Genomic DNA, 13,566 nt, shown 5'->3' on the forward strand with positions numbered 1-13,566 from the left:
TTGCCGCTTGCCTGTTTGGTGGGCGGCACTGGAAAGCGAACAGCGAGCCCAATAGAGCGCAAGTCGACTTCCAGTCTCATGCGCTCTCACAGGCCATCTCGTTCGCACGCGCAACATACATGTCGTTACCATGTTAAGCGTCTCGCTTGCGCGCATGGCGCATTGGAAGACGGGTTGAAAACTGGTTTCGCCACGCTAACTGTGTACGTGCGTGCGAGTGTGTGAGTATTTGTGTGTCTGTGTGCTGTGCGCTGTGTGCGCTCGCTCGTTCGTGTAAGTGTGTGTGCCGTCGTTGTTGTCGAGCATCGAGAGCGCCGTCTACGTAGCGCCGCTGGCCGCTGCATGACGTTAGTTCACTTCGATAGCTCTACGAGTTTGCACGTGAATTTGTCCCATAGGCTCTCTATAGTGTGTCTGCTGGGCTTGCCGTCTCTCAGTGTGTATATTTATAGTATATATTATTATTATTATGTGCGCTGTCTCTGGCGTCTCAAAGCTGATCCGCAAGCTGAAACAAAATCTCAAACACAATACTGAATGCCGATTCTCGAGATCTGAATAGTTGATGTAATTTCGTTCTGTGTTTTTGTGACTACACAACGACAACAATCAAAACAAAATAACAACAGCAATCGCAGCAGCAACATCAGCAACATCAACATCCAGAACATCAGCAACAACAACGACAACAGCAACAACATCGACAACAAATCAACAACGAAGAAATAGTGCCAAGTGTTTAAATCAAGCCACAAAGTGCAACAATAACAAAACAAGAAATTTATACAAAATAAAATTATAAAAATAAAATACAAATAAAAAAAAACTGCGCAACATAAAAATTAAATAAATTGAGCAAAGAAATAAAAGAAGAAACAAAAGTTTTTTGCGCAACAAATGAGAAAAATCGCAAGAAATTGAAAACACAAATTTGTTCGTCGCGCCGTCGGTGACGAAACTTGTTGAGTGTGTTGCGAGTGTTCAGTGTGTTGAGTGTTGAGCGAGTGTGTTGCGTGCCGCCACGCCCACAATTTTTGGTGCAGCCACGTTGCCAGTAAAAGACTTCAAAACGGTTGCCTCACGGTTCGAGTGGAATGAGCATAGGGACTCAGGTCTTCCTTTCGATCGATCGGTCTACAAAGTCGTTAAACTGAGCCCCAACTTGGAGCCCTACCCCGCCAGCGTGGAGGGCCTGAACAGCCCCAGAGCGGTGGGGATGGCCGCTACCTCCTATATGACACCGCCCAGCGGTGATCTAGACATGGCCCTCGGCGGTGGCGGCGGCGGAGGCGGCGGCGGCGGTGGTGGCTATCACACATCCTCGCCCCGCTCGGCCGCCGATGCTGGCGAAATGAAGTACATGCAGCATCACCACCATCATCATGCAGCCGTTGCCGCTGCCGCTGCCTCACACCATCAACAGCAGTTGCCATCGTCGCCATCGCCCAACGGGCAGGTGCAACAGGGCAACAGTCTGGGCGGCCTGACGCCGGGCTCGGGGCTGGGCAGCTGGAGCGCCCTGCATCCGGATCCGTGGTCCCTGCCCATCACATCACATCACACGACGCACCATCATCCCGCCGCCGCCGCCGTCGCAGCCGTTGACTCCGTCAAGCAGGAGATGTCACATTTGTCCCAACAGACGCGCATCCAGCAGGGCATGGCCTCGCCGCATGCTGCGGCGCCGTGGCATGCACCACACGCCGGCCACTATGCGTCCACGGGCGGCTCCCCCTTGCAGTACCACCACGCGGCCATGAACGGTATGCTGCACCATCATCCGGCCCACCATCAGGTGGCGCCACTGCATCATGCGCTCCGCGGCGAGTCGCCGCAGTTGCATATACCACATCACATGGGCGGCGGTGGTGGGGATCGTGACACGATCAGTGGTGGCGAGGAAGACACGCCCACATCCGATGATCTGGAGGCGTTCGCGAAGCAATTCAAGCAGCGCCGCATCAAGCTCGGCTTCACCCAGGCAGACGTCGGCCTCGCCCTGGGCACGCTCTACGGCAACGTCTTCTCCCAGACGACAATCTGTCGCTTCGAGGCTCTACAGTTAAGTTTCAAGAACATGTGCAAGCTGAAGCCGCTGCTGCAGAAGTGGCTCGAGGAGGCCGACTCCACCACGGGCTCGCCGACGAGCATCGACAAGATCGCCGCACAGGGACGCAAGCGCAAGAAACGCACGAGCATCGAGGTGAGCGTTAAGGGCGCCTTGGAGCAGCACTTCCACAAGCAGCCAAAGCCCTCGGCCCAGGAGATCACATCGCTAGCGGACTCGCTGCAGCTGGAGAAGGAGGTGGTGCGCGTGTGGTTCTGCAATCGGCGTCAGAAGGAGAAGCGAATGACGCCACCGAACACGCTCGGCGGCGACATGATGGACGGCATGCCACCGGGACATATGCACCACGGTGGCTACCACTCGCACCACGACATGCACGGCAGCCCCATGGGCAACCACTCGCACAGCCACAGCCCGCCAATGCTGAGCCCCCAGAACATGCAGTCGGCTCACCAGTTGGCGGCTCACTAGCAATCAGAAATCCAGGAGTCGAACTCAGCTGCAGCTGCGTCCACTCCTGCAAACAGTCTGCACCAACAGCAACAGCAACAACAACAGCAGCAACACCAACAGCAACAGCAACACCAACAGCAGCAACAGCAACAGCAGCAACAGCAGCAGCAGCAGCAGCAACAACAACAGCAGCAGCAGCAGCAGCAGCAACACACGCCCAATACACCCTCATCCAGTGCGGGCTCCTCGGTGACGATGACCAGTCAGGGTCAGGTGATGTCGCCGCAGAGTCCGCTGGGCAGCTCCTCCGCTAATGGTCAGACGAACAATAACAATAATAACAACAACAACAACAGCACCAATAACAACAACAATAACAACGAGGAGCAAGTCAAGCAACAGCAACAGGCGTCCAGCATAGCAGCCGCTGCAGCAGCTGCTATGTACATGGACCCGATGCGCTATCAGCATGCGCATCATACCGCCCATCATCCGCACCAGCATCCGCATCTAAATCCCGCGCATCATCCGCATCTATTCCATACCAGCGATCAGCTGCAGCATCCCCACGCCCAGCACCTGCAGTCGCAGACGCAGGGCAGCAGCAGCTCCCAGCTGTCGCCCGGCGCCGGCAGCAACAGCGGCCTGCCGCTGCAGCCGCCGAGCGCCGCCTCGCCGGGATCGGCGTCGAGTGTGCTGGGCGGCCATCTCAATCTGAACGCCCACTCGGCGGCGGCACTGCATCAGCACCATCACTACCAGCACCATCATCACCAGCAGCACCATCACCACCAGCAGCAGCAACAGCAGCTGCACGCCCGTCGCCTCTTCGAGCTGAGCCTGCAGTTCGGTGCGGCCGCCGCGCCGGGTGCAGTGCGTCACTTCAATAGCTTTGGCGGCGGCGGTTCGGGTGGTGAATAGCATTCGTCGGCCGCCTGGTTCGGCTACGAGTCCTCCTAGGACACGCTGTCGGACGGGTGGCCGCAATGCAAGCGCGAGCAGCCCTGAAAACCAGATGCAGATCTGACTCCGATTGGCTCGATCCCTGCTCCAATTGGAGTCTCAGCTCTCGTCCTTCGTCTTTCTCGCCCATTTCGGGGCTGCTCCATGCCTACCCCCCTTAAGTCCCCTTTTTACCAGTGCATTAATCTGTGTTACAACTAATTAGTTAGGGCAGTGGATCAGTTAGCTGAATACTCTTCTTCTTCTTATTCATATTCTTTTATATACATAAATACATATAGACATAGCCTGGCAGCTGCCTCTCATCTCTTTGTTTAACACGATTATACATTTATATATATATGTATGTATGTGTGTATTTTTGTTTCAAACTTCAAAGTTTCAAAAACTTTCAAAAACAAATAAAAAACAAAAACTCGTTGTAAAAAATTTAAACACGCAATTCAAATCAAACGTGAAACCAAGTGATGTTGTTTTTAAATCTAAATTTAAAAAAAAAAAAAAAAAAAACAAAAAAAAAAACAAACAAAAATCGATCAAATTGTAAATCGATAACTAGCTAAAGTGCGACAAGTGTTGGTAAATGTTCCACAAGAATAAGAACAAGAGAAAATTGAAATCGTTAAACAACTTTTGGCCTTCAGCTGCGATTCCATCCAAGCAAAGGTAAATCTTAAAGAAAATAAAAAACATTTGACCACGCCCCCATTTAGCCTACGACCCAACACTTTGTCGCCCGTGTGAGTTTAGAGAACTAGCAAAACAAAACAAAAAACAAATAATAAACAAATATAATATAATATTAAATATATATATTTAAGCAAAACTAAAGAAAAATCGTAAAATATGTGTAGCGCTCAAGTGGTTCGAGCTGAACCACCGCAAAAGAAACAAAACTCTGATCAACTCGGTTCTAGCTAGGGTTTTAGTCTATCCAACAGCCGTGCAGATATATATATATATATACATCCAATATATATATATATACCCATATATAGCCAGTAGAATGTACTCTAAAAAAAAAGAAAACACAAAAACATAATTCATAAAAAGAAAAACATAAATTAAATAAACATTCTGTAAATAAAACTACAGTTAAGTCATATTTTTAGCTTTAAATGCAATTGTAGATTTTTTTAATAAAATATCTGAAAAAAACAGCAAAAAAAAAAAAATACAAAAACATAAAACATATATATAAAATATAATATAATAATGAGAAAACATGCTTAAATATAAATTTTTAATTTCTAGGCGATAATATAATGAATAGGCACAAAAAGAAGTTTAGTTACTTAGTACTGTACTTTCTCTATAAGAAAACTCCAATACACACACACACATATAGCTAAATCTTAAAAATACAAAATTAATCAAACAAAGCTAAATTGTAAAATATATAATTGATGTACATTAAAAAAAAAAAAAAAAACAAAAACAAAAAACTTAAATAAAAACAAAATGAAATATTATAAATGTGTTTTTTGATATACGTACAACTTTTTTAATTTTTTATTGTATAAATAATGACAAGAAAATTATATATATATATATAAATACGCAAAACTTTTAAATATTACCGAAAAAAAAAAACAAAACAAAAAATTGCTTTTAATTTTCTTTTTGGGTAAAAAAAATTATTACGAAAATAATTTTAGTTATTTTGTTTGGTATGTTGAACACTATGCATATAGAGAATGAGATGATGATAATGATAATGATAATGCTAATGATAATGGTAATGATAAAGCTAATGATAAAGACGATGATTGAAAAACAAAAACAAAAACAAAATATTTATCTTTAAGCCATGCCCTCAATTGTATAATAAATTATGCTACAACAAATGGAAGCACCAAGTCAACAAAGCGGTAAATTCCACCCACACACACATACACAGTCTCACACACACACAAATACACAGAGAAATTTAAACCAAGAAAACAAAAAGAAAAAAAAAAAACATGAAAAACTTAAAAAAAAAAACAAATAAAAGAGAATATTATTCGAAAAAAAAAATCAAACAAGAATTTTATTTGCAAATATATGTCCTTTTATTGTTATTTAATTAGCGTTAACGTTGCCCATTTACAGTTGATGAGTCGTTGGACTTGACAGTTTTACAGCCACAATGCAGAGCGAGAGTCTTTTGTTATAGTTGCAGTTGTTATTGTTGTTGTTTGCCTCCAATTGGATTCGATTTCCCATTGCGTTAATTACGGTTATTATTTTTGTTGTTTGTTTAAAGTGTTCGAAAAGCAATTAACAATTAAGTGGGCATATTACAATGCGATTGCCTACGTCACAATTAACTAATAAACCAGCCCGCGCCCTGGCCCCCCTGGCCACTTGGCTGCCCGCTCTCCAGCTGATGTGGCTGTTAATGGGGAGATTGTTAATGAAAGTTAATGTCGTTAACAAGAGTTTCTGATTCCTGTTCACTTTTTATTGATTATAAATAAAAAGTTATTGTTTGTATATATGGATCATTAGCAAGAATTTTAGGGTGGATAATTAACTAAATGTAACTATTTTGAAATTTTTTAGTTTTTTAATTTGGTAATGAAGTTTTATATAGTGATTTATTAGTATTAGTAATGAAGATAAGATTTCCATTTTTTTTTAAATTTATATATTTTTTTGTAAGGCTTTCAATGTTCCTGCCTCCAGCCACAAATAATAATAACCATTATAATTTCAATATAAAATGTATAATAACCAATATAATAAACTTTGTATATATGTAATTATAATTCTCTATAAATCTTCTACATTTTCTCCCCATTCAACTGCAAATAATTAAATTAAAACTCCAATTACTTTTTTTCTTATACATAATTTGTTTACATTTTATATAATTCATTATACATTTTATTATTTTTTGCGCTTATTTAAATGTATACATATATATTTATATTTTATTAATATATTTTTTATAACATCTCTTGCGCTTTTAGTAATACATATATATATATATATATATATATATATATACACATATATAATTTTTTTTTAATAATATGTGTTTTTGCTCTTTTAATTTGTTTATATTATTTGGCTGCTCATTGCCCTTAGCTGCAGGACATTTGCATTAAGCCCATAATTTAAATGCATATATGTATTATTATTTCGCATGTTTCACTGAGAGCTGATTCCACACAAATTTTGGTACAACAAAATTTCGGTTAGTAATTTTGCATAAAAATTGCGTCAGCCTAACAACAATATTTGTGTGTGTTTTTTTTTGTCAAACCCAAAAATAAAATAATAATAATAAAATTTATATATATTTGAATTAAATGTGGAATAAAACAACAAATATTTGCGCATAATTGAAAGCCAGTTATATATAAGTAAAATATAGATATATGTATATATATAAATATAGGTATATACATATGAATATATGAGGTATTTTAAGTATATATACAGAAGCGCAATTGCAATAATTTCAATTTATGCGTCGGCTTTCATGTTTTATCAACAAATATATAATTCGCGCAAAATTGTTATTGTTATTATCAAATATTTTGTCATTAAATACGAGACGAGAAGTTTTGTGAACCTGATTCGAATATATATATGTGTATATATACTATTGTATATGCATATTAAATTCATATATGTATGTGTATACATATAGCATCTTACATAGCTACGCCCACGCCTTTGCACTTCAATTTCTATATTTTCTGAATAGCTGTCTTAATTACAAATTAAAAAGTAGAAACACAAATTATATAAGAGAAAGGAACATGGCTGCCTACGTATACAGTGCCTAACCATATATCTATTGCCACCTGCCATTTTTGGGGTTGATATGCGAGCACACACACACACACACACACTGACTTATACACACGCACACACAGCCTTGTGCAGACACGTATCAAACACACCCACATAGATAAAAACCTGCCCCTAGGCTAAATAACTTTTACAACTAAATAACTCAAAGGCATTTAAGAATCAATGAACCCGAATTTGGAATGCTCTAAATTGAGATAAAGTTGACTGTATAGAACATATGGTAATATTGTATGGAGAGAGCTTAAATGTAAAGAAAAATGTGAAATTTTGTAAGATTAACTAAGAGCATATTTAGCTTAAGTTAAAAAGAGTTTGTGGAATCCACTAAATTTTAATTTTTTCCGCTTTCTTTAAGAAATTTGGGAACTTCTGGGGAAGGATTAAATCTAGTTTATATAAGATGCCCATATATTTCTCCTCTTATCAAACACTCTTCGAGCGTAGCTCAACTGCAACTATTCTACGTTTTCTCATAGTGTAGTATATATCTACTTTTTAGCCTTCGTGTCAAACACTCTGACATAGTTCTAATACCTCGCTGCGGCCGCCTCAGTCGCTGCCGCTGCCGCTGCCGCTGCCGCTGCCGCTGCCGCTGGCGTCGCACTTGGGTGCTATAAATGCTTATTCACATTAGGGCTATGCTCGTATATAGAGTCGTATGATAAAACTGTAGTAATATAAGATGGCAAATTGTAGTTTTCATTGGTTTTAATGTAGCCGTGCGTGTTAAGTGCGACCGACATCGACGAGCGAGCCGGCGAGCACACCCGCTCGCACCACTCGGCACCACCTTAACAACGGGTCACCCTCAGCTCCCCCGCCGCTAGCCACTGAGTATGGCCGACATTTTCATTATTATATCGAGTTGGCTTCTACTTTTTTTTCTTTATTTATTATTTCGCGTGGCATGCTAGCTGCTCAGTTTCTCTCTGTGTACGTGTGTTTGTGTGTGTTTTTGGGCTGCGTGCATACAACCGTGTCAATAATTACCCGTGGGACTGACACGACCAACGAGAATCATTCAAATGTTGCAAAAGCAGCAGCAGCAGCAGCAGCAACAGCAGCCACACATAGCTGCCTCCTGCTAACAATGGCTAAAAACAAAAGCAACGCAGAGACAGGCAATGACGACGCCGACTGCGACTGCGACTGCGACGCCAGCTGAGAGAGTCGACTCGAGACGAGCTGCGAGACAAGTGGAGAGCAGGCACAATGGCAATATGCTAGCCTCTGCTGCTGCTGCTGTTGCTGCTGTTGCTGCTGCTGTTGCCATTGTACTCGGCCGTGGCAAAATGGCTGACACCATGGGCCAGAAGTCGACCCAGCCAGCGTCTGACAAGCGGGCCAAAACCGACCGACTGGACGGCCTGACTGGCTGACTGGCTGGTCACACTGGCCATTGCCACTGGGGTGGCATTGTGCTCATTATCTATGCTTCCTTTGGGAATTTTCATTTTCTTTTAAAGTTTTCGTTTTTTTTTCTTTTCTCACTCTTCTTTTGCCGCTGTGCATTCGTGTGCGACAGTTCCCAAAAAGAAAAGATAACAACACTCCGTCCACAAACGAAACGTATAGAAACTTTTGTGCATTACGCTCTATATATATATGGACTACAGCTTATAGATAGATAGTTAGTCTGGTCGGCCATCACTTATGTAAGTCACATCCGAGAGACCGAGAGACAGAGAGGATTGCACTAATTACAAAAAAATTGATGAGCTCTTAAAGCAGTTCGCCTCGATTTGCTGTGACGAACATAGTTTTTAACACCGACAAGCATATTAAGCTCTGACTTTTCAAATCTAAGCGAGTCGCTTAAGGTGCGGAAGACAGAGAGAGAGAGAGAGAGAGAGAGAGAGAGGGAGAGAGTAAGAGGCAGAGGGGACAAGGGCAGTGACTGAGTGAGAGAGAGACGCCTACCCCAAATGCGACAGCTACGACATGGCACTTACATAGTTGATCAGCAGACACCTAGACAAATAATGCGAGGCATGCTATATAAGGTAGAGATAGCTATAACATAGGCAAGGTATAATAGTGTCCAAGAGGTGTTAGAAAAGTTTATAGTGTAGTATAGAGAGAGTGCGTGAGGGAGAGAGAGAAAGACAGACGTGAGAGAGAGTGAGCCAGAGAGAGAGAGAGAGAGAGAGAGAGAGAGAGAGAGAGAGAGCTAGAGAGAGATATTGAGAAAAAGAAAGTCAAAGAGAGAGAGAGAAATTGAAAGAAAGAGAGAAACAGTGATAGAAAGAGAGAGAGAGAAAGAAATTGACAGATAGAGAGGGAGAGAGACAGAGAAAGAGAAAGAGACTGCTGAGGTAAACATTTGTTGCTGTAAATGTGGAAGCCGCTATATATCAACATACAGCTGTTTAAAGGAAAATGATTATTCTTTAACATAAAATTAAACTTCTTTTGCTTAAAGAGCAATTTTTTGATCTGAAATGAATAAAGTTTTATAAATTAATTCAACGTGAGTAAGTTCAGCTTAAGTTTATTTATGCTTAACTAATTTCTGCTTACACATTTCTCTTCTCATTCAGTTCTCACACAGCTTTCAATGTCTGTCTACTTGGCAACTGATTGAACCGCCCTCGCAGTCAATTAACAGCACACATACTTTGTCTGTATGCCTCTCCCTCTCTCTCGCACACACACAGAGGCTAGTGTCAAGTGTTTTGGCTCTGTGCAAATATGCCAACATCTTTCTCTCTCTCTCTCTTGCTCATTCTCTGCTCTTCTCTTCGTCTAATAAGCAGACTCAATTGATGTATGAACCATGACATTGTCTCGTGTTCAGTTTCGAGCAAACTGTTGAAAATGCGCGGGTTATTAATGGCTTTATAAGCTGCTGCGGCACACACAGACACATACACACACTCGCACACATACATACATACATATATATATTTGCTAATATAATGTAGACTTTGGCAAGCAAATTGAACGTGGGCCAACAGCTGCAGCTCCAGCCAAAGAGCCAAGTGATCGGCGATCGGCGATCGGTGTTGGGTGATCAGTGATCAGCGTCGTCGATCAGCAGCAGCAGCGGCGCAGTGTCAAAGCCAACCACTTTGCCCGTTTTCATAACAATTTGGATTTTGCTGTTTTTTTTCGCGCTGTTGTTTGCGCACATTTTTAACGTATAAATAAAAGCGCAACGAATGGCCAGGCGAAGGCAGTAAGAGCTGGGGGGAGAAGGGGTGACAAGTTTGAGCTCAGACGGTCTGTTTGTCTGTGTGTGTGTGTGGGCCAACCTGTGTCCAGGTCACAGCCAAGAAATATTTTCTCACAGCAGACGCAACGGGCGGCGCTTGACATTTTGCCAAGCTGCAAAATAAGAAGAAGAAGAAAAGCACGAGAAAAAAGAAGGTAGGCAACAAGGTCGCCCAGAGCTGCGATGGCTATCGATACGCAAATACGCAGACAGCTAGATCCAGTTGAAGTCGGAGCAAGTGCAGCATAGAATTTGAAAATGTTAATCTTTATTGCACAGGCCGTGAACGGATGCCAGCGGCATGCAACGGTCAAGTGCAGGCATCAGCTGCAGTGGCAGTGGCACTGGCTGCTCTTGCCATAAATCTCTTAATGAAAACCGGCAATAAACTTGGCCAAAATGCCGGCGGCAAAACCGACAAAAATCCCGCGTCAAGCGCGAAAAAATGCGCACAAGAATTAATAAACAAAGTAGCTGAGCACGTTGGCATGCCCCCACACTCTTCCTCTCCCTCTCTCTCTCTCTTTCTCTCTCTGTTACTCTCTCGGGATGCACTTGGTCCATTCTCCACGCTCCCCACTCTAAACGTACAAGTTATGTGCTGCGCATGCGCGCACGTGCTCGCTGCTTAATGTGCGCCACGACGCCAGCGCCGACGCCGACGTCGACATCGCACGTTTCAGCGCTCGAGCTGCGCTTGCGCATCATCAAAAGACGTCGTCGACGTCGACGCCGACGTCTTCACTGTTGTCGACGTTGTCTAGTCGCATTTGCATTTCTAATTTTTGCATATTCGCATTGCCATGCAACTCGGGGGCGTTGCATGCAACAAGAGCCCGTGTGGCAACAATCGCGGAGGTGTCTCTTAAATAGTTGCTGTTTATTTTGATTGTCACACAGCTGAACAGCTGTGTCTTGCAGCTGAGCAACTGAACGGAGCTCTCAACTGGGCAGCGAACACAAATTCCTGTCTCAGATTTGATGTGACTATAGCGCAGGAAATATTTGCCTATATGCTATATATATTAGTAGTTGGGAGTATTTATTGTCGAAAAGAAGTTTTTACTTTAGAATGAGAATGGGTACACCTTGGCAGAAATATTATCCAAGTCTCCTGAATATCGAGTTGACTGAATAACTTAAATTCAACGTCCAATTAGAGGGTCTATTTTAAAGACTGGATTTGCTAGGTCTATAGCTGATGATTGAATATTTCAAAATCTCGTTTGCAAAGACTCGGTATACATCTTTCAGCTTGCATGTGTTTTAATAAGAGTTCTCACTTTTATAGCATCGATGCATGTAAAATATTTTTTTTATAGAGTAGCATAGCATGAAAAAAAAAAAAAAAATTATAAATAATAAAATAAATTAAAAATTATAAAAAAAATTTATAAATAATATAAATATAAAAAATAAAAAATTATTTTTATATATAATATATATATATATATATAAATAAATTAAAGTTGAAATTATTATTATTATTTTTTTTTTTTCGATAATAAAGTTTTTTAGCTCTGTAATATTGCTATTGCATTCCTCGTATATTATAGCAGCTAAAATGGAAATACTTTGCTTTTAATATTAGTATTATTAATTCTACCATTTGAGCTCAGCATAAACAGTGTAGATCCCTAGGTTAATGCAAGCTTGGACAACTTTTTTAAATGAAAACTGAAGCCCAATTTGTTTTTGCTAAAATTTTCAGGCTAAAGGTATTTGATATTTATAGATTTATATATAACTAAGTAAATAAAATAAATTTCTATAGCAACACATCTATTTTTTTTTAAATATATATATTTACATAAATATTATATAAAGTTTCATTGTTCTAAGCAGCTTATTTTGTCTTTTTCATTAGCTTGTCTTTTGATTATTAGCTATGTCTTTTTCTTCATTAGTTATGTCGTCAGTTCGTCTGGACTTTCGAAAATCATAATGGTAGCTATGTATGTGAGCAGGGCTAAGCTAAGCTCAGCATGTCACTATGTAAAAATATCGACTGATTCATCTAAAGTCAACAGTTTCAGTAGCAGCAGCAACAACAACAGAGACAACAACAACAGCAATAACAAATAACAACAAAAATATGTATTGTAAACGCATTTGAGTGGGGCTGATCAGTTGTTGTTGTTGTGGTTGTGGTTGTTGTGTGGTTTGAGGCAATTGACTACCGAAATGTATTAAACAAAAAGCACTCCATGCGCGCCCAGCGAACTGCGTCGAAAACCAATGCAAACAACGCAGCAAAAAAAAAAAAATAAAAAAATAAATCCAGCAAAATACAGAAAAAAATGTTTAAATATTTGCAAAAGAAATCGTTGGAAAAAAAAACCTTTGGCAACGCGGTAGCCATAAATCAAAGTCGCGTTAATGAAAGCGCAATTAAAGCGGCTGGCCAGCGTGTGGGCGGTCGGGTAGGGCGAAGGGGGGCGTGTCAGAGGAGAGCGGTGCAGGGCAATTCTGGGCTGGGGAGGGGTAAACATACTTGAAGTCGCGGCGTATTTGGGCCAGCTTTAAGCGCAGGAAATTAAATTTTATGAAGCCGTGGCAGCCAGTTGGCCATTTAGCCATTTGGCCATTTGGCCAGCCCAAGCCAATGCCAATGCAATTGTCGCGCCGTCGACTGCAGTTAAATGTGCAGCAAATGTAGCTGTTGTTGCTGTTGCTGTTGCAGTTGTTGTTGTTGCAGTTTCTTTTGCTGTCTGAAAAGTTGCACAAGGTTGGCCAAAACAGCAACAACAACAACAGACGACGACGACGTCGGCTGCTAAAAGTTTATGCAGCGGCGCGACGGCGGCGACACCTACACCCACACACACACACATAGACACAGACTGAGCCAGCAAGAAGTAAAATAACAGTTGAGCGAACGAACGAACGAATGTACGAGCGAGCGCCCGTCCGGACCAGACTTGACCTACAAAAGTCGGGGCCGGGACCATGACGCCCCTGGGTGTACGCGGTGCAGTAGATGCAGACTTCGTCTACCTATTGACAGCTCAAGCTGCGCCATTTGTGTCGCCTGTCCGCGTGACGTCATGGACGCATT

At 41.9% G+C, this 13,566-nt stretch overlaps 1 protein-coding gene and 1 pseudogene across 1 annotated transcript; both read left to right on the plus strand.

Annotated features, from left to right (window-relative positions):
• The first annotated feature begins 833 nt into the window (after window positions 1-833).
• Window positions 834-4,488, plus strand: LOC6581745 (POU domain protein CF1A). Its single transcript, XM_002007431.4, has one exon. It carries the CDS (start codon window positions 1,217-1,219, stop codon window positions 2,537-2,539), a length of 1,323 nt encoding a protein of 440 aa, XP_002007467.3. The 5' UTR covers window positions 834-1,216; the 3' UTR covers window positions 2,540-4,488.
• Window positions 2,540-9,490, plus strand: LOC122757457 (annotated as a pseudogene).
• Window positions 9,491-13,566: the final 4,076 nt, after the last annotated feature.

The sequence above is a fragment of the Drosophila mojavensis genome, unplaced genomic scaffold (assembly GCF_018153725.1).
Source record: "Drosophila mojavensis isolate 15081-1352.22 unplaced genomic scaffold, ASM1815372v1 contig_74, whole genome shotgun sequence".
In the NCBI taxonomy this organism is placed as follows: Eukaryota; Metazoa; Arthropoda; class Insecta; order Diptera; family Drosophilidae; genus Drosophila; species Drosophila mojavensis.

Excerpts from the sequence above, each read along its gene's own strand:
- LOC6581745 (XM_002007431.4), top strand. The coding sequence starts at position 1,217 with ATGGCCGCTACCTCCTATATGACACCGCCCAGCGGTGATCTAGACATG.